The 24,157-nt window shown below is 39.7% G+C and overlaps 2 protein-coding genes across 2 annotated transcripts in view; one reads left to right on the plus strand and one right to left on the minus strand.

Annotated features, from left to right (window-relative positions):
• The first annotated feature begins 11,828 nt into the window (after positions 1–11,828).
• LOC134846275 (R3H domain-containing protein 4-like) lies at positions 11,829–18,982 on the plus strand. Its single transcript, XM_063863557.1, has 8 exons — positions 11,829–11,922; positions 12,237–12,439; positions 12,660–12,796; positions 13,065–13,161; positions 13,226–13,314; positions 17,506–17,591; positions 17,830–17,888; positions 18,134–18,982. Exons 1-8 carry the CDS (start codon positions 11,867–11,869, stop codon positions 18,304–18,306), a joined length of 900 nt encoding a protein of 299 aa, XP_063719627.1. The 5' UTR covers positions 11,829–11,866; the 3' UTR covers positions 18,307–18,982.
• Positions 18,983–23,052: 4,070 nt separating this feature from the next.
• Positions 23,053–24,157, minus strand: part of LOC134846579 (uncharacterized) — a 52,877-nt gene continuing 51,772 nt past the window's right edge. Inside the window, exons 3-4 of the mRNA XM_063863962.1 lie at positions 23,702–23,906; positions 23,053–23,569 (exon numbers count right to left, since the gene is read on the minus strand). Coding sequence (XP_063720032.1) covers positions 23,053–23,569; positions 23,702–23,906 — 722 coding nt within the window. The remainder of the gene's footprint in view (positions 23,570–23,701; positions 23,907–24,157) is intronic.

A 24,157-nucleotide genomic window follows, 5' to 3' on the forward strand; every position in this document is an offset into this window, starting at 1 on the left:
GTTGCCGGTGTGGGATGACGGCAGGATGATAGTGAATGAAGGGCATATCGCACTGAAAGCAGACGAGGTGCTGTTTGCCACAAGGAGATACCGGGCACCTTACGGACTAGAGCAGGTGGAAAGGAATCAGGAAGGAAAAAAGGTGGATGCAGCAGGCCCATTGCATGTGGCCCTGACAGAGTACAAGGAGACGGGTCCAGCTACGCCAGCACCCCTATCAGTGGATACCCCTGGGTATAAAAGGAGTGGTCCCGTAGAGGATCGATTCAGAAGGATTCTTGAGAGAAGAGAAGCAGAATCGGGGGAGGAGAGCATGGATGAGACTCTCAGTGAGGCAGGAGAGGATATGGTGGTGGGAAATACCCCGGAGCAGAAGCCATCAGAGGAAGAGTTCACCACGCAAGAGCTGTTGAAAGATCTGAGTGGAGAAAATTGGGCAGACACCCCTACGCCACCTTTGACCTCATCTCCTCGCAAGAACCTAGAGTTGCCACTGACGAGTGAGAATCCCAACATGGGAATGATCTTCTTGAGTGCGGACAAAAGGGAGAAAAACACCTTCGAGGGAAACAAGGATGCCTTCCTAGGTACCTTGGATGCGGATGCTTGGCGAAAATTCTTGAGCGATTTTAATCGAGAAGTGGACGACGACACCACATTGGACGATTTCAAGGATGAGCTGTGGGACACGGTGGTGAAGTTCGGAGAACCTATCCTGGTGGGGACAGGTCTGGAGGAGAAAGCTAGAGAAGAGCTGCTGAGCAAGATGGTCGAGTTGAGGAAGGCACCACGAAAGACCAGAGAAGACAAATGTAAAGACAGCTCTACTCCGAAACAAAAAACTGACGGTAAAATAATTGAACATGTAAGGGGGATAAGGTCGGAACTAGTAATATAATTAAAAGTACTAATATCCTTAAGGCTCGAGCAGGGGGAGGCAAGAGTTGGAAGGGTTGGGGGAGACAAGGAAGTCGAATCAGTGATGGTTACGACAACGCCCCCGAGTAAAGACGTGAGGTCTCGCAAAAGGAAGAGAGACTTGGAGGGATTGGGAAGTCCTTCGGCGGATGCGGTCTCGGAGAAAAACTTGAGAGAGACGGCCCCCATGGTTCTGGCACGATGGAAGACAGCAGCCTACAAGAGTAGCTACGAGCCGAGGAAACTGCTCGACGTAGAAAAGGAGATGGAGATCCCCACCAGTTCAGCAACGGAAGAAGACTTCAAACCTCAGAGGATAAAAATGAAGCGAGGTTCAACGAGTGGGCAGACCTGGGAAGTGGATGTCGGTAACGAATGGGTCTCAAATGAACACCAGGCTACCGGGAAGCAAGTGACTAGCGATCCTCTTGAGAAGAATAAAACGAGCAACACCGCCCGACCGTGGTGGGTGGCCCTGGAAACATTGCAGGAATTGGAAGACTGCCTGAAGAAGCTCGACAGTGGAGTGTCACGCAAACGACGCAACTGGGCTACCCAGCAGAGAGCTAGTATCAATAAGTTAGAATTGGGGAGCCAGCTGAAGAGAACTTGGCAGAGCTTGTTAAAGGATCATTTTGAAGAAGCGATGAGAACATCATCATCGGCATCGCCGTTGATGGCGAATCCCTTTATTAGGACCGCAGGAAACTGATGTTTGCGTGGAGCCTGTTGGGAATAGAGTTAGAGACACTATCTTCGTACGACAAGTTGAAGTTGGGAGGCAAGAACCTAGAGGTATATCGAATGCTGATGCAGCATATTGCTAGGGACAACTCAGGCTTGAGCCTGGTAAGGAGGAAGGATGCTACCTGCTTCTTGAGATGGACAATGTCGATGATGACTGACAGTACCATCCTAGCATGTCACCAGAGAGCAATTGGAAGCAAGACGCTGGAGAGGAGGGTCTCCACAGTAATCTTGAATGTGTACCAGAGTACTGGGATAGAAAAGGAAGATGGTTCTAGGCAATCTCTGGAGAGCCACAGGAAGTTAGATGAGATACGGAGATTCTACAACAAGAAGTTCGAGGAGAAACACGACGTTCACCGTAACCTGGCTCCTCCAGGAGAGTACTCGAAACCCAACAAGAAGGGAGAGTATCAGTATGTGTCTGGAGTGATGGGGATGGCATACAACCCTTTCCTAGACTTAGAAGCTGGAGGTGCCCATAGAAACTATGAGGTGGCGGAGCTGCTGAAGTTCTGGACAGAAAGGATAATGGAGATAGACCCCGTGGAAAGAGAGAGACCCAGTCTGGGTTTGATTCTCGAGAGAACACCGGAAGTGATAAGTGTGCCACGCTCAAGTAAAAGAGTAGAACTAAGAATGGGTAACGGGAATGATCCTTGACCACGAATCTAGGAGTGGTGTGGAAGTTGCTCAGGCCCTCTTGGTGTCCACATCCCCATGCGAGCCTGATCAAGGAAGTCACTGAGCGAGTGAGATTGGCGCCGACAGAGGATGAAGATTTAGCGATCTTGAGTATAGTACATAGACTGATCCTGCCTCAGATGAAGGAGACAAGTGAGATGACGAGCGGAACAGGGTCGGTAAAGAAGATGGAGCCGGGCAGTTGTCTTGACTCGACGTGTGGGAATGGCGAGCACACCTGTGATGGACGATCGTGCATCAGGATACAGTCTTTCCAGAAAAAAGACCTAGTCACCTGGTTTGAAGATATCACCGAAAGGGAGAAAAGTGAGATACAGATAGTAGCTGAGTGTTACGCGAGTACCACTGTGAACCTAGCAACAGCTCTGGGGTTCTTCTCGAGAATGTGTAGTCTCCAGTCACTGGAGGGCTAGAGTCAGAACACCACTTGGTGACCGCGTTGAGCGTGGAGTCATGGCCCGGAGTGTTGCAGGTGACCCAGAAACACATCAAGAGTTGGAAGGTTGGACTCGAAGCGGAGATGGGATTTCCCATGAGCGAAGCCTATGGACTGCCTCTAAATGCGATGTCCCTAGTGGGGTCAGTGATGGCCAATCTGTGTGGCAGCCACTATCCATTGCACATGGTGATGGTAGAAGTATCCAGCCAGAGGGTATTGATAGACAAAGCCTTCTCAGTGCCCAAATGTGTAAGACTGGCTCGGATGTCACGTCATTCACACAAGCTGTTGAGGAAGATCCGAGGAACAGTGCCTAAAGAACAAAGGGACGACTTGAGTGAAATCTGGGGTGAAGAACTTCTAGGCTTAGAGAGCGAAAATACCAGTGACCTCGAGAGATAAAACGTGATGGGGAAGCCCATGGTAAGTGCCCCAAACTTGGAAGAAGTCGACGTGATACACGAGAAGATGATGGAACTTGAGCCTCTCCTAGAAGCCTCGGGAGAACGCAATCTTAGGAGCATCGACCTCACACACAGGGATTGTCCGTGCCACTGTCTGGCGCAGACAGTGTGGTACCCAGACCAAGCCAATCTCTGCCTGATCTGGGATGTAGAAGAAATCAGGTCGTTGGGACTACCCGAGCATCAACAAAAAGTGACCATATTGGTGGTGAGCACAATGCTGGCTCTACGATGGATGGAAGAAAACATAGCAAAGTATCGAGAATCGAAGACGCCAACAGCAGAGTCGATTCACGCGATAGATTACAGCAGGAGACTTGAGTTGTTCGAGACAGCATGCAAGGTGTTCGCCATACCAATGGAAGTCAGACACGTGTGGAGCCGCTTGAGATTCTTTCCTTGGTTTCGCGTGACGTTAACATCCTGGTTATATGTAGCGACGAAGGATCACATGAGGAAACATCAAAAGGAATATCGACAATTCCAGGCCGAGATAGGACCAGATGCCTTCAAGAGACCTCTGCTGACCCATCGAAATGCGATCACGACGGGCTGGAAAAGAGTGGGTAGAGTATCCAGAGACAACACTAGAGCGAGGGAGTCAATACTGGAGGAGGACCTGGCGAAGAATGTAAGCCTGAGTCTTCACAATTCCTTCTGTTTGAACCGGGAGTCGAAGGTGAAGAGCTTGCCAAATCAGGCGAAGAGATTGCAAGAGCAAAGGGAGTGGATGCGATCCTATGAACAGCTGAAGGCTTGGGGGGAGATTGTGATCAGCTCCGATGACGAAGAGGCACTATTGGAACAGATCACAGTGCCAAAAATATCTGGATTGGCTACCTCGAGAGCGAAGAACACAAGGTGAGCCGGTGGCTCAAAAGGAAAATTCTAGAGTCTTGAGTCTTGAGAGGGAGGGGGCTTGAGGGTGAACTCGGATGAAATCTGGGTTCACGAAAAAGAAAATTTAACGAATAAGATATTGTTATTAATATGCTAGATCTATTATATAAATCGAAATGCTGCATGACAATTTCCTGATTGAATAGGACAAAAGAAATTTTAAATCACCAGCTTAAAAAGCGGGAATTCATAAGGTGCAGGTGTGTGCATATTTTGATTGCTGTTTAGCGATAATGTGAAAATTTTATATGGTGGTAAATTTTGGAAGGTAGATAAACTTAAGTCTGCTGCAAACTTCTGTAAATGACCACTGGCACTGTATCTTGAGTGACATTCGGGCTTCTGGGGATTCACTGACAGAGACAGCACGCGATGAGGACATCGATCTTGAGTCCGGGGAGTATGTGCCAGTCGGTCAAGTCTGGAAGTTTGACCTTGAGAGACACGAAAACACGTAATTTTGGAGTGGAATTTTAATTTTCAAAATTTCGAATGGAGCCTGTCATGCTCAGTTTTCTCGTACCAAATGAAAACACAAGGTGAAAAATCAGAACATCCGAATTTACAATTGCGGGAAATTACTCAAGAAAAACAGCGGGAAATTGCTATTCGCAATTTCCAGATACAAAAAATAGGACACGAGTAGTGCTGTCTTATCCCGAAATAGGAGGAGAGACGATAAATAGAAGAAAGAACGACTATTCGGAACGAACTAGAGTGAACCTTCAATGGAAAGGTGGACAGCTTGAGTGTCCCAATGGTTCATACAAAAACTCAAATTCTAGAGCCAGAACTTACTTCTGTTACCAAAACTGACCAGTATCAAACTTATTTAGTTATATTACCTAATTCTTGAGTTGCTCACCAATTTAATTGCTCCTTGTACTCGAGTACATCAACACGTGAGTCCCCAATTTAAATTTCTCGAGTGTGTTTTATGATTGTTATGTTGAGATAAGGCGAGTTTTAGGTTGATCCATCTGAAATGGATCAAAGTTCCACTGTCCAATAAAAAGTAACTTAACGGATTGTTCCGACCCTGTTTTTAACGGCGTTCGCGTATTTTGGGTATTTTGAGACCTAAGTATGGGGACGTTCTTATTTTCTAGAGTGGAGGGATATTTTGGTAGTAGCCTTTAAGCTGTAACGGGTTCTAGTCTCATGTCGCAAGCGAACCGAATTGGCTCCGACCGTTCTTGAGGTAGAAAAACACAAGATATAGTGTCCCTGACTCTTGAGCCAATGGTTATAGGGCCTATTTTTCTTAAGCCTCATATGTGACTGAAGTAGGCGACTGTTACAATAATCCGTACAGTTGCTTTTTAGTAAACATTTCAGATGGATCAACCTAAAACTCTCCTTACCTCAACATAACAATCATAAAACACACTCAAGAAAATTAAATTGGGTACTCATATACCAGCACACTCGAGAATTAGAGGTAACTAAATTAGTAAGCAACTTGAGAATAAGAATTTTTTAAAATTGTTAATTCAAACGTTTTCGCACATTTTGTGCATCGTCAGGATATAAAGTTTTTTATACAATAAAATGATCAAAGATTATGTATGAAATTCAAAAAGAACATGTTAGAAATTTTTAACCAATCACATTCTTACATCTGTTATTACGTAATCATTATTTCATCGATTATGACAATTTCCATACTTTTTTGTTACTTGAGTCATAATTTTTCGATTTGATGTTTTATCCAAACTGACATGTCAGTTTATTTTTTCAAAAATTGCAATTTTAGTCATGTTTAAACATGTACTATAATTTTAATGTCAGCTCCCTGCTCCTGAACTCCTCGCGCGTGTTAATTCTGGGGCGTTCTTTCCAAATATGTAAGGCCTCCAGAGTGAGGAGTTTCTGTATGTTACTTGATTGATCTATAATCTCAGACTTAAGCTCAGCGCTCTTACCATCCCTGTCACATTCTCTCAAATGTTGCCCTACTGGCGAATCTTCCTTGTGATGCTCTTCAATCCGCGTTGTCAAATGCCGGACCGTTTGTCCAACATAGGTGGAATTACCTCCACTACATGTGAGCTTGTAGACCACTCTGGATTTCAAATCTTTCGCAAAGGGAGATTTAAGGGAGGGTAGGCAAGTCTTGAGCTTTCTCGTAGTAAATATCACTTGGGCTCCGGCTTTTTGACGCAGTTTGGCAGCAAACCACTCTGATGAATTACCCCGGTATTGTAATGTTATAATGGGTGCACTGACCTTTAAAGGATCTTCCTTGACTGATGTTACCGTTGTTCGTGTGTCAGTTTTTCGGTCGATGATCTTATTCAACGTTCTTAATACGACACCATCTGACCATTTTTCAGGGTATTGATTATCCACCATTTTTTTCTTTATTGATCTTCATTGCCTTGTCAAAGTTTTCCCATGTTGATGTACTTCTAAAAATCCGATGAACAGTACCCTCAACTACATTGCGTTTATATTGCAATGGAGCGCAGCTTCTGAAGTTAAGGATAGTCCCAGTATCCGTTGGTTTTTGATACCATCCACATGTTACCTTTTTTCGTGAGTCCACATTAATGTTCAAATCTAGAAAGGCTAAGTCTCCGTTCGAATCCGGATTTTCGATAGTGAATTGTAAGTTGGGGTGGAGCTCATTAGCTGCTTTTAACACTATATCTGGATCCCCCTTTACCGTCCTCACAATATCATCTACATATCTTAGGAACGCTTTGACATTTTCTGTTGGTTTTTCTTGATCTCGCTGCTCTTTACATCTCTTACAATACCAAACCATTTCTGAGATTTGCTCATATTCTTTGTCGGATACATTACTACACTTTAAATGGTACCAATTTAAACAAGCTTCGCATTCGATCCCTTTACTTCTGTATGTTACCCTCCGCTCGCAATCAGGGCATAGGCCATTCCGGTTTTCATTTAGCTGTGTCATCGCAGGTACTTCCTTCATTAATGCATATTCGTACTCCTTTAGCCATAAATTGGCAAGAATGACAGCAAGGGATGCACCCATTGCCAACCCATCCTTTTGTACGTACCATAAACCATTGCATTTGAAGTGCACCTTACTTACAGCCATGTTCAACAATTTCTTCATAGTTCCGCGTGCCAGTTTAGGAGGACTAGTTTGTTCGTACAGTTTCCTCAGTGCTATATCTATTGCCTCTTTTAGTGGGACATTAGTGTACAAACTTTTGACATCCAGGGAGATAATACTCTCATTATAGTCTAGATCTATGTTCTCTATGATCTCCCGAGCCATTTGTGTGTTTGTCTCAATGTTTGCCCCCTCAATGTTGTCAAAAAATTTGGCCAAAGTTTTATTTAGATGTTCATATTAGCTCCCTGGCAGTGACAGTACGGGACGGAGAGGGGTTCCTTTCTTATGTACTTTAGCCAATCCATATAATCGAGCTGGCTGCCCTCCCGTGGACCTAAGCCTACTATACAGTGCCTCATCGATCTCATCTTTCTTTTTCATGGCCAACAGTTCTTTGTTGATGTCTTTCTCAATTTTCATAACAATACTATCAGTTAAACCTGGTTTTTCGCTAAATTGTTCCGATTGCAGCAGCTCAGTTAGTTTAGCCTCATATGTCGTTTTCTTCATTACACAGATGCCAACACCTTTATCGAATGGGACTGCCAAGAGACCATTGTCCTTCAAATACTTCCTGGCTTTCTCAATCCCTCTATCCGACGGTGTTTGCCGCACACGTTTAGCGTATGATTTTACAGCAGCTTCAATTTCACATAATTTTTCACCTGGTACCCTTTGCGATTTAAGCTCAGATAAAAAATTATCAATGTCCGCAAGAAAGTGAAGTTCATTGAAACGATCCCTCACCGGGTGCTTTGGGCCAAAACCTAACACTTCATGAACCCACTTGGGTAGCTCAATGCCATCTAGTGCTCTGACCGATTTGTCGTTCACTTTCATTAACGGTCTGTCCTGCCGCTCTGCTAGCTTTTTTAACTTCTTTTCATGTCTATCCTTGATGTCATGGATAGCAATTCTAGCCTGGAGCTTTAGATAAAATGCTATTGAGGGCCACCATTGTTCATCTATCCCTCTCCGCACTACCTCTCTTGCCTTAGCTAGATCATCGTCTATCTTCTTCTCTTCTGACCTTGCCTGATTTATCTCTGTTCTTAGGAGTTTTAATTGAAAGCTATGCACCGCTTGGTCCGAAAAAACCCATTTTCTGGCACCCGAAATCTCAAAAAATCTGGTATTATGTCATTGCTTTGACATTTCCGTAAAAACTTCAATCGATGGAAATTGTTGTTTAATTTATTTGAATACTTCAGGTAATTCAAAACTAATTTCCAAGTTTGTTTTTTCCTGAGTATCCATCTCAGCATCGGTGGGGGCAAAACTACGGCGGTCATTATCCTGCAGGCCACGAGCACTTAAACTCAAGCGGCTCTCAGCTGGATAATTCACACAGTAGATTCACTTACCCAATCCGCGCCCTTTCAGCCGATGGTAGAGAGACGTCAGTCGTTGTTTCCTCTCTGCGTGCCTTCGCCTTGCGTCGTCCTTGTGATGGTTTCTGAGTCCGCGCTCTTATCTTTGAGAATATCCCGGGCAAGTTCTCTCTATGTGTCAGCACAACTCGCAATGACTTCAACTCAAATTCGCTCGATTGATGAACTTCCAGGTATTGTCTCACCAAAGCGGGATCCTGCCTCTTGTCTCTCGAGATCAATTTCGTTGTTGGGACTATTAAGATCCCTGTACGCATCAGAGAATCAAAGATATCTGTCGTTCTGGTTCTTCTGCAATATATAATCGCCTTAAACCGATGTCGCTTTGATTGCAAATACGAAATTAAATCGTCCAGAGGATAAAGCGTGTTGGCATTGGTTCGGTGTTTCGACAAACTGTTATTCAATACGTCGTGCCAAAGAATTATCTCCTTGTCCACCAGAGGATGCTCTTCCAGAAGAGTCTGTAAATTTTGTCTCTTCCTCACGGTATGAGGATTCACAGCGATAATCCCGATTCAGCGTATACCAGTTCGTCCAGTTCCGCTTTCTCTGCTGGTCGTAAGGTATTCAAGCTATGAAATAGAGAGCTTGCAGCTACAACCCATGCCATTTTAACTCAAATGTAAGAAAACTCATTGTTAAGATGAGAAAAAAATAATAAAAATTAAGACTTTTCTGAGAAAAATAAAAATGATCTGAAAATTTTTTGTTTGTATTTTTACAACAAATTTTTTATTCTATCATTCACTCTTCACCGAGGTTATTTTTTTTCCAAAATTTAAGAAAAAGTAGAATAAGAATTTTTTTAAAATTGTTAATTCAAACGTTTTCGCACATTTTGTGCATCGTCAGGATAAAATTTTTTATTTACAATAAAATGATCAAAGATCATGTATGAAATTCAAAAAGAACATGTTAGACATTTTTAACCAATCACACTCTTACATCTGTTATTACGTAATCATTATTTCATCGATTATGACAATTTCCATACTTTTTTGTTACTTGAGTCATAATTTTTCGATTTGATGTTTTATCCAAACTGACATGTCAGTTTATTTTTTCAAAAATTGCAATTTTAGTCATGTTTAAATAAACATGTACTATAATTTTAATGTCAGCTCCCTGCTCCTGAACTCCTCGCGCGTGTTAATTCTGGGGCGTTCTTTCCAAATATGTAAGGCCTCCAGAGTGAGGAGTTTCTGGAGGCCTTACATATTTGGCCTCCAGAAACTCCTCACTCTGGAGGCCTTACATATTTGGAAAGAACGACCCAGAATTAACACGCGCGAGGAGTTCAGGAGCAGGGAGCTGACATAAAAATTATAGTGGGTAGCAAACTTGACAATAATTGGGGAATTAAGTTTGGTTCAATAAGTTCTAATCGAACAATTGTTACCTCTATCAGATCAAATAAGGTCGTTCTGATCTTTTTTTTCTGATATTTTCAGTTGTCGCGAGATACTTGAGCATGACATGTCCAATTCGAATTTTTGAAAAATTACGTTTCACCCCAAAATTACGTAGTTCGTATTCCTCAAGGTCAAACTTCCAAATATGACCGACTGGCACAAATGTTACATTGTTTCATGAAAATAAATGTTGCAAAAAGTTGAAACAGACAGATTCAAAAACTGAAGTAACAAACATGAAATCGAAAGTTTACATAATGAAGTTTTTGATGTAATCTCATTTCGAAGTCGACCAGGAACATTAAGAGCAAGATTTTTTGCGTAGCATATCTGCAATCTGAGTCAAATGTCCCGATTTTTTGTGGTGGATTCTTCAGGAGATTTGGCGGACCCATTGTCTTTTTTTATAATCCTTTACCAATCATTTTTGATCGAGTTGATGTCGGGGCTATAAGAAGGCCACTCGAGAAAAGGAATTCTGCTTTTTTTATTGTCAAGCTTTCTGTAAAGATTTTATTGTCACATTTGCGACATGGGGCGAATCATCAATCTGTTGAAAAACACAAGTCCGTCTAGGGGGACTTAGCATGTTCACCATGGGTAGCAACACTATGGGAGGTCTTCTTCCGTATATTGCTCGTCCATTGTAGAGTAGAAGGTTTCGATAAAACTAAAACCAAAAAACGAACTACAGTCTTAGACGGTGACATTTCAGCAACTGTTTTTGAGTAGTAACTAGAATTCGGGTTTCTGATTTTACCTTGAATGCTTCCAAAATGTTGTTTCAGCTTTTTTTCGCGCTTTGTATTTTAACGACCATTTTGTCCGAGAAAATAACACGGACTCGAAATCTGAATAGCGGGTTATAGAGGAAATCCTTTCACTTTGTTTTGGGCTGTAAAAATTAAATTGTTTGGGAAGCTCTCCCACAACGAAACCCTACTAAAATCGGGAGGAACTTGCGTTTTATTTTCTTTTTTTTTCAAACTCTTGAGGCAAAATCAAGTACCACAAATACTGATCAGACATGTTTGAGTGATATATCATATTATTATTATTATTATTATATTGGATTTAGTGATAAATCACAAGGGGTTTCCCCCAAAGGTATTTCTGTTAAAAACGAGTCTACAGTTGTTTCGATTGCAGTCACAAAAGGTAACCCAGGAGCAAGAATTGCTTTCATTGTAAAACGCATGGAAGTATTCCCAGAACCATTTCAACAAGTCTGATTTCAGGGTGGAGGAGAAAATATCAATGTCATCAGGTAAGCGATTTGCTGTTCTAGTAGCTTGGAACCAAAAATTTTGCTCACATAAACTTTTCAAGGGCCTAATGCTGGTAAAACTGACTATAGGACCATATTGAAGTCCTTACATTTGTAATTTAAATGAGATTCAAAAATTTTTTTAAAAAAAATTCCCGAGTGTCGAGAAAAACCGGTGTGACATTTTTGATTTTTCGTGTTATCTCAAATTACTTGAAAATGACTAAATGTCGAGATCTTTGTTTATTTTGTTTTTGTTTTATTTATATTGTGTCGCAAGATAAAGAAGCTCTGCAATTTTCCCAGTTAAAATCAAAAGCGAATCTAACTTCGACTTATCGTTATTTGTTATTTCGCTGGTCTTTCATTTTTTTTGGCTGGGCCGTACGATGAAGGACGAGTGATGTAACTTCAGTCACCATTAGTATTTTTGACTTTCTATTCATTGTTATGAAGAAGAAAAAGGTCAGCGTAATGATATATGTTTTCAGGTAAAGCTTGTAGTTAGAATATTTGTTGGCGCATAATGGGTGTCAGAGAGCGTGCAAGACTTGTTCAATCAGAACCTCCGGAAGTTATCGAGTATGTTTTTTTTTATTTTTCCTGTGCTGATGGTTTTATTTTCAAAACAAAAAAGAATAACTTTGAGGCTGTCTTATGTTGTTGAGATCAAAGTTGCTGAATTTTGGACGTTCTAGGCTGGGTTTTAATTTATCAACCTATTTGTAAGGCCTAGCTAAAATTTTGATTCTCGATTTCAAATTTGCCACTGAATTTCTCCTTTTCAATCGTTTTTAAACTGTTTCCTTAAGCCCCACCCACTGCAGGACCTTCAAGCTCAATTTAAGCAACTTGGATCTTTTTAGATATAATTAATGCAATTAAATTTGTTCAAGGGTTTCTTCAATCTCCAGCTATTCATCTCAGGAGTCGCTCAACTCAAATAGTAATAAAAAAAATGAGCTGGACAAGCAAAAGGCAGCTAGAAGGAATTTGCGAGGGTGGCTTCGAAAGAGCAAGAGGGCAACAGCTCCTACTGCTGAGTCTCATATGAAAGCTTCTAGTTTCAAAAATAGCAGAAGAGCGGGAAGACTGAAGGGTTGGTCGTTTCATTTACTATGTTCAAGATTATATATGAATCAGCCTAAAAGAGGTATAAACATTTTCTTTATCATGTAGATGAAGTTTAATACTTTCCGTTTTGAACGGCATATTGTGTGCTGGTATCAATTTCTGGACCTATAAGGTGTTAATGGGGTGTACAAAAGAATCTTAAGCGTTCACGGGGAATTAAACTAGGAAAAATTGGTTGTGCTTAGGTCAATTGTCCTGTCTAGCAGAAGTGACCGAGGAAGCAGAGCACGGGGGAGAGGCCAAGCCATTAGACATATACTCTTTTGTAGACTCAACTGCATCTGCTTTCACATCTGTAGTCTCAGACCAAAAATTACTTCAGGTAAATTTGGCAAACTAATGTATAAAATGAGAGGTTTAATTCAAGTTTAGTTTTAAGAACTAATGTATAAAATGAGAGGTTTAATTCAAGTTTAGTTTTAAGGTCCTGAATTGTTGTTCTGCTAATATCAAGTTCATATTGGAAAAAATTCTGTTAACACCTCAAAGCTCACGAACGTTTTCGATAAGCATTTTAGCATTTTAGGACGTATGTAACCAGCATTGAGTAAAACACTAAAAAAATAGGACTTATAATAATTGTTCTCCAGGATTGGCATGAGAAACTGCAACATGCCGTTCAGCAGAAAATGTTAGACGAAGAGGAGGAGTCGTTTGATTTCTGCACAGACTTCGTCACTAGCTCAGGTTCTTATTTGCTCACCTCTATTATGATACGGCTTTTTCATTAAATATCTGTTCGTTGCTCTAGAACACAATCTGGAATTGAACCCAGAGTTGTGCTATAGACGAATTGGCAAATCTGCGAGGACTCAGTTGCGAATGCCTCACAAGCATCATGTAAGCATCATTTTTTTTGCGTGATGATAGCTTGTGTGATAGTATGAACTCTCTTTTTTTCTAACCTAAGTCGCAAATATTGTTGTGACGCAAATATTGTTGCGACAAAATGTGTTCATATATAAAATGTTCATTTTGATCAATAACCAGCTATTAATTACAGCCAAGCCTAAGGATATTAACATAGACTATTATATTATAAATAGCATTTTAGCTTCAAGGTATCATAGATCTGTAGCGTAGTGGTAGGGAAGGAGACCCGCAACAGAATAAGAGGGTTCGAACCTGGGCTGGGTCGGATGTTTTAAATGAACATTTTCGTATAGTAGGTAAAGTTCGTCCGCTCGATAAATTGAGGCAAGTTAGTTGGTAATTTTTTTTTTCAAATTTACTGCTAATGCGTCATAATTGGCGTGCGTCACTTGAAATTTTGTAGACTCAGAGTTTGACTCGTTCAGTTTTTCTAGAAGCGTTATCGGTCATACTTTTGCTTTTGTATGTTGTTGTTGTTGTTGCCCTTCTGAGATCTATTCGTCGCTCGTTGTTGGGTCCAGGGTTGTGGGGAGTTTCAGGAATATTGCTGTCTTCTTCGGTTGCTTCCAGAGATCGGCTGGGGTTAAGTTCGTAGGATTTGCGATGCAGTCGAACAGGTGTATAGTTGTGTGGCTTGTTTGCTGGCAGTCCGGGCAAAGTTCGCTTACTGTCGGGTCAATTCTGTTCATGTACGAGTTCAGGAACTTTGAGTAGCCGGATCTGAGCTGTGCCAGTGTTCTTCTTGTTGTTCTTGGTAATTCGGTTTCTTCTTTGGCAATTTTTGGTGGATTGTGTCCAAGGACTGCTGGGTATTCGTAGGTTTGTAAGGCGTCGCGTACCTCATTTATGTGGATCGTTTTTAGCAGGTTTCTGTACTTCTTTTCGGTTAGAGGTCTATTGCTGTCGAGTAGAGGTTCAATGTATCTTTCTTCATATCGTGTTTGGAGGGTTTCTTTCATGAGTCTTGGTGGGTTCTTGGGTTCTTTCGTGAGTTGGTTTCCTGGGTGATCTGGCAAGTGGTTGGCGAGATGATGTTGTATCGTTCGCATTCTGAGGTGTCGTCTAACTGGTAGAACGGATGTTTCTTGGTGAAGGTGGTCTATGTGAGTCATGGCGTGGCATCCGGTGATTGTTCTCAGGGCGCTGTTTTGGACCTTCTGTAGTTTCTCGATGTTGCTTTCGGAGAGTGTGGGCGTTACCACAGCGGCGCCGTACTCAAGTTTAGAGCGAACAACGGCTTTGTAGGTCATGAGGAGTGTTTCCTTGTCGCTTCCCCAGTCAGTGCCGGCAAGCGCTTTCAGGGCGTTGTTGCGTTGAGAGCATTTCTTCGCAGTGTCTCTGCAATGGGCCCCGAAAGTGTGCATGGTGTCGAAAGTGATGCCGAGGATCTTCGCTTGGTTGTTCATTCTTATTTGTTCATTGTTTATCTTCACTTCAGGAACGGTTTTGTATTGGGCTGTCTGTGGTGTCATCAGCGTGACAAAACTCTTGTCAATGGAGATCTGGAGGTTTCGCTCTTCGAAGAAGTTCACTAGTTCTGCGAGGTACTCCGTTTGTTTTCCTGCCATTGCTGGTATGTCGGTGCCGAGAATGAGGGACGTGAAGTCGTCTGCGTAGGACTTGATCTCGATTTCGTCCGGAGGGCTAGGTGCGTCTGCGACGTAGTAGTTGAAAAGGAGTGGCGACAAAACTGATCCTTGTGGCACTCCAAACCGAACTATCCGTGCTTTTGAGAGAGAGTCGCGAAACAGTGTTCTTGCTTGTCGTCCTTGTAGGAAGTTCGCGAGCCATCTTTTCAGAGCATTGGGCAGACTGGTCTTGTTGATGAGGTCGAGGAGCTTGGAATGCTTAACCGTGTCGAAGGCTTTCGACAGGTCAATCGCGACAAGCAGAGTCCTGTCGGCTGGTTTCTTTCTGTTGAAGCCGTTGGAGATGGCTGTCGTGATGTCACAAAGAGCGGTGACCGTTGAGTGCTTGGACCGGAAGCCGTGTTGGTGACTGGCGAAGTGGAGGTGTTCGGTGATGAGAGGTTGGATGCACTTCTCCAGGATCTTCGAGGCTGCTTGTGTATGTGAAGTGCAACTTCGCGTCTGTGGAAACAATCGAAATATTTCCGTTCACAAAGTTTTGTCTGGAAATTTTTCTGGAAAATCACCAATATTAAGCTCTTTTAAATTGGAATCAATCAGACTAGGCTGCTAGAGATAGCCAATACTTAGTTATTGATTTTGCTTTAGACCATTTTTTCATCTGATATGACAAATATACGAGCTGTGACTACACGACGGAGCGCAGAGTGATAGTACGAGGCAACTTTTTTTTCCAACCTAAGCCACAAATAAAAGTTTTTTTTTGAAGCAGTAGGCTGCATTAGCCTTATATAACCATGTGCTTTAACATTTGATCACTAATAAGTTAACTCAGTTGATGCTTTGTTAATTCACCAATTGAGCCAAAACAAGCTATTTGTTTCATTCAACAGCATAATAATTAAAATCTCGTTTCAGAATTTTCCCACTCAATATATTTCACGAGATTTTTGAAATGCTTTATTGATTTACACTAGTGACTTTGCGAGCGTACCGTTGTAGTACGAACCTTCTTTTTTTCTTAACTGGCTCGCAAATAAAAATGTTCAGTTATTTGGTGACACTTTTGCTATAATCACGATTTGTAGCATTGGAAATTTCATGGCATCTGTTCCTGCTTTATTCTTGGCCAGTGTTTGTGATTTTTTAAGCGTCCGTAGCTGAGTGGTTATTGCGTGAGACTCATTATCTTTTGGTCGGAGATCGAATCCGAGACATAGTTCGTGGCTTACTGATTCGAGGCTTATTTCTACTTTTTTGTGCCTTTTATAGAGCTGCTTTTTGTCGTGTTCTGGCTAGTGTTTGCAAAGCGAATTTTTGCATCTGTGTCGCAGTTTGGTGTAATACATTTCAAGTTATCTCGAGCAAAGTAGGGTGGCTGCCTTAAGTTAATTTCATTCCAAATTATTACATGCAAACATGGACTTTTTGTGGATTCTAAAGCTACCGAATCTTTGCCGCTTTCTAGCTCGTGTTTGCGAAGTTGCAGCTTAGCATCTGTGTTGAGAGTGATGAACGCCAAGAATAGTCTTTTACATATCTTGGTGGTTTTTTGTTTATTCCTTTATAAAGATCACGCTCAAATTTGAGGTTTCGCGGTTTGGTTTCGTTTTAAGTTCACTTCATTTTTGTTAAAAAGAAGGTGACTCCACAGTAAAAGTGTAAATATCACGTGTAGATTGTGATCGACTTATAAGTTCGAAAACGGATTTTAATTTTTGGAATTCGCTGCGGAATAAAAAATTTACGTTTTGATCCAGTTATCTTAAATTGGATTAATTTTTATCTAAAAACTGTCAGTAATAAATTTTTCCTGAAACCCGAAATTTCATGTTTTTTTTCATAAAAAACAAGTCAGATTTTCCTGTTTTCTCAAGTTCATTGACGTCAATGAACTTGAGAAAACAGGAAAATCTGACTTGTTTTTTATGAAAAAAAAACATGAAATTTCGGGTACTGACAGTTTTTAGATAAAAATTAATCCAATTTAAGATAACTGTAATTTTCGAGTAATTTTTCTGCCGAAATTTCTGATTTCCGTCTTTTTTATTTTCATTATCTTGCATTTGTATCGCAAGTGTAGCGAAGCTCCTCTTCACCTCCGTGTAAACAATTTGTTCATTTCTTGAAAACAAATTGATATATTATTTCGATTTTTAATTGATAATTTTAGACGGGTTTTAAAAGTTTGGTCAGAAAGAAGTTGATGCGTTGAGAAAGATATTCAACCTCTGAAGAGTTTTTGTAAGGTTATGACGGTTCAAAATAGCCGATTTGGCTCATGATAATTATCACGCGATATATTCCATCCTATTAACGCGTTAGTGGCAAGTTCATACATCTCAGAAATCATTACAAATTGATTTTAGGCCTGCAAATGGTTCTAATTGATATGATAATTTATGCGAGACATCACTTTGAACTTGACATTGGATGTGAGGGGATGATTTTTGAAAAAAGAAGATTATTTTCTTTTGATATATTTATTTCAACAAAAGCTACACTGAACAGTTTAAGCAGAGTCGAATCATTCAGGGCTTCGCCCCGGTACGAGCACTTGTATTTCTAGGAAGCGTTGGTGAGTATTGAGCAGGAGCTGGTGGACTGGTTCTCTGCCTTCCCAGACTCAGTCATGATCAAGTGCATGCACTCGGGGTGAGTTACAATCAAACGAAACTTAATCTAGTTTTCATATCCCAATATACCAACTCGGTCAACAAAGGTGTTGCAAATCATTTTGTGAATATATGATGCCACAACTGTTTTGAAAAAAGGAATGTATATAGGTTTCATTACTCATTGCTTTAAACTACTGCATGACTCCTAACCCCGGTGAATTCACCGACAATACTCGTCATGATCGTGGTTTTAACTTGGGTATTTTTGTATGTAGGTACGAAAGACTTCTGTTCCACTCTGTATGTCGCTACATGCACCTCTCATCATACAGTGGTTAGCTCACAACAATTTGTACCAGACTTTCAGTTTTCGTATTTTTTGCTTTTCTGAAATAAACTGCAAAATTAGGGAACCGATAACAAACTGAACTTGTTGAGATTATTAAAAGCTTAGAAACACTATGAAATCAATGCCAGAATTATTGTCATTTTATGCTTTAAAATTAGCGTAGAAGTCGCATAATACGCGTTAACTATGTGAGATGTTAACTAAGTTCCGATAGGCTGAATATATTTCAGTGGCGAATGGAGAAATGAAATCGGTGAATAGTTCTGGAGCACGCAAGACTTACGTGCAAAACAACCTAGACACCTTCCATCCGCCTAAACTGTTGCTCTCAGAGTACCTCCCTAAAATCAGTGGATTAGTCATCAAAGATGAAACCACGGAAAAGGGAGAGAAGGACTCGTAGCAAAGCACCCAAGTATTGGGCCCTAGAAAACTGATTGGTATAATAAACTCATGTTGGTGTAGCACCACTTAAACTTCAAGTTAAACGCACTCCACTCCTTAGCTAAACATATAAATTCTGTGAATATAATGCACTAAGTAATATGAATCAATATTAGTTATTGAAACCGCTTGTGAGCAATCAATGTCTGTTTAGTTCATTCTCGAAATTAACCCTAAATTAGATCAAATGCCCTGCTTCAATTGATTGATTTAAAATCCTTCGATTTATGTTGGTGCCATTTGTGAGTTTTAAACTTGATCTCACTTTAATATTATGAACTTCAAATCACATGTCTCGTAAAAACTTGTTCAAGTCGATTGAAAACGAAGTTGGTTTATTCACGTCAGTTATTGTTTGAGTTTACATAATTTTGACGTCTTGCTCTAAAACGTGTTCGGTCTATTGTGGAAATATACAAGACCAATAATATTGAGATGTGCCAGATGAACTTGGTTATTTTCAAAATGGTAATAGATTAGCGTAGTTTTAGTTTCTTTAAAGCATGTTTTGGTGATAACTAACGTACTATAAATATAAAATAATGATGATAAAAGCACTGAATAATGGCAATACATAATTGATATTTTGCTGTGCAAATAAAATAGTTCAACATCCATTCAATTTTAAAGAATTCCTTAGCTTTTATTTGTTACAAAATCCATGCAGAAGAGGCATCTGGAGGACAGCGAAAGCCCCGCAGTTTTGCAGTAAATTCTTAAGCAAAGCAGATTTGTTTTTGTGGACAACAGGAATTCTCCGATGAATCTTGAAAGACATTTTTTCTGAAGGCCAATTTTGGTCGAAGCGCTTCTGCAAAAATGAACGATAAACATGAAAATGATAATTGACGAAGATTGAGAAAATTATTGAATTAACTGGCAGAAATCCCAGGAAATTGAATATTTTTGCCTACCAATTAACTGACTTTACCAACCCTGGTGGTAGCTAGGCGAGTATCCGATGTTTTATTTCGCACATGAATGGCTATATATTGTTCCGTTGTTGCAATGATTTTCAGTTCTGGGCAATGTCATTAAAATCTCTTGAAATCTAGGGTTTTAAAACAATTTGAGACTGTACTTCATCGTATAATTCAATGATCAAATAAGTAATTGAATTGCGCTTCCACAGAACTCAGCACGACTGCTTGTAACAGGGCGACGCCGTAATTGTTGCGACTGCCCTTTAACGTAGATAGAGTAGTGCTCAATTGCAAAAGATAATGATAAAAAGCATCCCCCTATGATACTGCACTAGCACTAACCCTAAATGGTTAATGTTATTACCCTTGCGATGAGCAAGGGTATTGCAATTGGGTACTAGACACTTCCTTTTACCAAAATTGTTCGTTCACAGGATCTCCACTTCTAGAGGATCTTCACTTTTAGAGGATCTTGCATCTAACATATTCAGGTTGCAGTTTCAGGTTGCAATTAAATTCAGTTTTTCGGGTTCCTGGATTTCGTCTTAGTTTCTGTCGGTTAATATTTAGATTAAACGCCATTTTTTTAAAATCTTTTAGGGTTTTATTGGTTGCTTTTATAAAGCAAGGGTTTTGTTCCAATATGAACAGTTTTTACTACAATTGAACCTGTTTCGTTTAATGGTATATCGACTCAGTCAATTTATTTTTTGCGTAGTTTCGAGGGTAAAATATATCCGCTTGGGACTTAGTGTTTTACTTTGGATGAGTCGTAAAAACTTGGTCTTGAGATATGATTTTTGTGATTATCAGGTTATAGACAAGTAGCAGGACTAGTCCGCCCAGGTTTATGGAGAAGCTATGAAAATTTTTCTCTCTTTCCTCAGCATCAAGTGTGTTGTTGTGCGTGGTGTAATGGGAAACCTGTTTAAGTTCGTGAAAGACTAATGAGTGAAGCATATATGACAAAAGTTGTTTTCGAAAATTAAAAAAAAACTCAACTTTCTAAAATTTGTCTATCTTTTTCTAAAATATAGTTTTTTTTCTTTTTTTCTAGAAAAAAAAGTTTATTGCGTAGGCAGCTTTTAGTGAAGCTGGTAAAACTATTTTTCTTATTTGAATTTAATTTTTTTTTCAAACCTGATTTTCTTTTTTTGTTACACGAACGTTTTTCTGCTCGATAACTTAACTCGCTAGAAACTAGACTAAAACTCAAAAAACTCTAAGCATATTTTCCTAAGACTGGGGACAATTTTGTAAAAGATGATTTTTGTCAATCGAATCACGACTGAAAAGTCTTCACTATGATAGATTACTCGAACCATTTGATTATTGTTTGGGTTTTATAGTTTTGTATAGAAAACAACAAACGTTATACACACCCAAATAGAAAGTTCCTCCCCATTTTCAATAGTCGGAACAAAAACAACACTCCACAGGAATCGCTTCAAATTTTGATCTATCTTGGTGTTTCTTACACATTCGAGACCATGAGTGTATTTTTAGCAGATCAAGCAATGTGGTTCGAAACAAATTCCAAAACAAATTTCTTTATCATATATTATTACACACGAGAGCCCGCATGTGTTAAAACACCAAAAAAATAAGAAGCAACACTTGGGAAAAGTTCTTTCGTGCATATCAAAGTGTGCGATAAATGTTAAATAGCTTCGGTTAAGGTTTTTGCGTTTTTTCTCGGCATAGGATATAGCTAAACTTTTTTTACATCTCCTCATTAAAAGCTTGATTTTTTTTGTAAGTGAGCCAATTTTGGTCCAACATCATTTTTATGGCAATTTTCTCATCAATGCTTAATGTATTATCAAAATCATGTTTTTATTAGAACACTGATTGATTGATTACACTAGCAAGCTAGCGAGTTGAGTGTGGTGCTATGAGCATTTTTTTAAAACCTAAAAGAAACTCCTTGTTTGGCGGCACATTTAATGCAATTTCATTGGGTACCGTTGGAAGTTTCAATGTATCTGCTCTCTACACTAATGGTGACTAGTGTTTACCAATTGTCAAGCAACCGTTTTGGTACAGTGTGAGTGGCGTGTGACTCCAATCATACATAATAGCTTTTTAAGCTTTTTAGGTTCAGTGGCATTTCTCTTGGCATAGATCATAGCATTGGCAATTCATTAGCATCTATGCCTGATTTTTTAATGGATAGTGTTAAATTTTTTTCCAAAGCACACGGCTCAGATTCAAGAGCGTGAGGCTCATGGTCTTCTGGGCGTAGGATCTAATCCGACACAGGAAAAGTAAGATTTTTTAATCAAAGCTTTTTTCCTTTTCTTATTTGTTTCCCTCTTCCAGTTGCTTTTTTCCTTGCTTTTGTTTGCGAAGCGCAATTTGTTCAAATGGTTTAACAGAATAGTGAAAACGAATTGAGTTTGATAAAAAATGAATGCTCTGATTATGTTATCTTAGCGCAAACTTGATCAAATTGTGAACCCGCAACGAACGGAAAGATTAAATCGACGAGAAAATAAATTAGATAAGCTTTTGAGCTGCGCTGTTTTCTAGCCATTTGTCTGTGGATTTAACTAGATCGGAATCAGCAGACAATTGGGAAATACACAATTGGTCATTGTTATGTAAACTCATCAAGGATTTTTTGCGGATTTTAAATATGCTTCCCTTTTTTACCCCTACTTACTCTTCTTTCACAGATTCTTCAGAAAATGTTCACAGAATTATTTTTCAATAGTTTCATTGATTATTATTCGTCTATCTTTTTCCTGTATCATCTAGTCGATTTTCGTGTATCATCTGAAATAATTTAAAAAAAAACAATTTTATCTCAATTAAACCTTGAAACCCCTCCCTACCGCTTCCCCCTTTATATCCTCTCCCCCCGCCACATGAGAATTTTTTCAAGTAGTTCGTTGTTCACATGTTGCAATTGTTACAAAAATTCGCATGCTGACGAAATAGACCACTAAAACAGAATTGTTCTTCATACTTAACCTGGTAAAACTTCTCGTTAAATCCTTTAATGATGCTTGATTAAGCCGGGGAGAAAGGAAAAATAGCCGGAATTTTAATATAAATAACTGTCACAAAATCAAAATTTGATTTTTCTTTTTTGGGCTTCTTATCAACACGTGCGATAAATCAATCAAAACCGTTTTGAAACCACGCAATGGAAGAAAAACTTGTAAATTGTCAGAAATGTTGATTGTATATCAAAGCAACCAAAAAACAAATTCACATTGCTGCCATTCGACATTCGGAACAGTGAGTTTCAACCAGTTAACTTGCTCTAAATGAACTCTTTTGAATGGTTTCATCAGCTGAATTTATCTATGGTGAGAATTTAATTGCATCGAGGTATAAATTTCCCCCAATTTTTATGCGAATCGTCGTCTTAATTTTTATTAATCCGGAATCAGTAATTCAAATTGATTTAGTTCTGATCTGATTTCTTACGCCTAAAAAAACTTGATATTTTTCAAACTTTATTCAACAGAAGCCAAAATAGTTAGTAACAAACAGGGTTTCAAAAGTTTCAGGGACAGGGTTTTAGTGATGTTAGCGATAAGTTAGTGAACGTAACAAATTTTTCATTCAGTGCTTGGAAGCTGCACAGAATCTTGATATTGGTTGATATACAAAACTACGTTAATAAGTCATGTCATCACCACAAAATTATAGCAGTACTCTAAGAAAAACAACATTTAATTTGTTGAAGATAAAATACTATTGAGAGAGATGCGTTATTCTTAAACTTGTTCGCAGTGAAATATAGAAATTATGAGTGATTAAAGTTGAAATTATTTTTGTTTCGTTGCCTCTTTTAACTCCAGAAGTTTGTATCCGATGTCATACAAAACGAGATCAGAAAGTACTTTATCTTCGCTGAAGCTCTCGAAAACTTGCTTTCGCTCGTTCGCCCGTTTGATGACTTCGCTGACGGTCGCAATAAAATGTTTGTAGCAGTCTCCGTTGGTGGTTGGAAACTTCAATATCACGTATAAAGACAACGCAGCCTCTTTTACACAGCTGCTTAAGGTGTCGCTGTTTTTTGCGGTTTCAAATCTTTTTCTAAAAAACTCCTCCCTGAAAACATTTTGTTGTTCTACGGCTCCCCCGACTGAAAAGTGTTTATACGTGTCAACCATATTTTCCAGCAATAGTTTCACGTGATCTGGCTGACAGTAGAGAAGGTCAAAACGCGGAAGGCCTTCCGTCTCATAATCAACAAAAACTGGCAGCAACTCGCCTGTCTTTGATCCGTTAACCCAATATGGTGTTATGATATCACATACTGCCTTGCAGGCTTTTTCAATTCTGTAATAACATTTCACCCATTTCGGATTCCAATAGAAAGAAGTTACTGCCTTTATAAGACTATGAAGCCAAAACAATAGTTGCGTTCCCATTCTTATATCTATGATATCGTTTAGCAGCATTTCCATATACTTTGACTGGTTAGTGCACACTTTGGACAGGTCTAATCGAAGCACCTTTAACTGATCTAGGGACTCGCTAAACTGGTAGTACTGCTTTGAAAGCTTCCACTCGCTCATATCGTACAATTCGGCAGAATTATCCGACAGTCTTCCCTCATATTCAAAATGTAAATGAGCGAAATCCTTGCAGTCTTTGCCAGAAACTCTGTCATCTTCTTGAACAGTTTTAAACAAATCTATTATCTCATTTCTTGAACAATATATTTTCTCCGATGGTTCAAAATTACTAGCTTTTTGATATCGAAAGAACTCCAGGAGCCGTTGGTGTCTCTCGTCATTAGGAGGAACGCAACAGAAGCTAGTAAAACTGGTATTCAAACGCTGCCCAGCACGCTGAGTTGACCATAGAGACAAAAATCGGCCTGTAAAGAATACCTCGCTCATTGTTCGCTCAATTGATATAACA

The sequence above is a fragment of the Symsagittifera roscoffensis genome, chromosome 5 (assembly GCF_963678635.1).
Source record: "Symsagittifera roscoffensis chromosome 5, txSymRosc1.1, whole genome shotgun sequence".
Classification (NCBI taxonomy): domain Eukaryota; kingdom Metazoa; phylum Xenacoelomorpha; order Acoela; family Convolutidae; genus Symsagittifera; species Symsagittifera roscoffensis.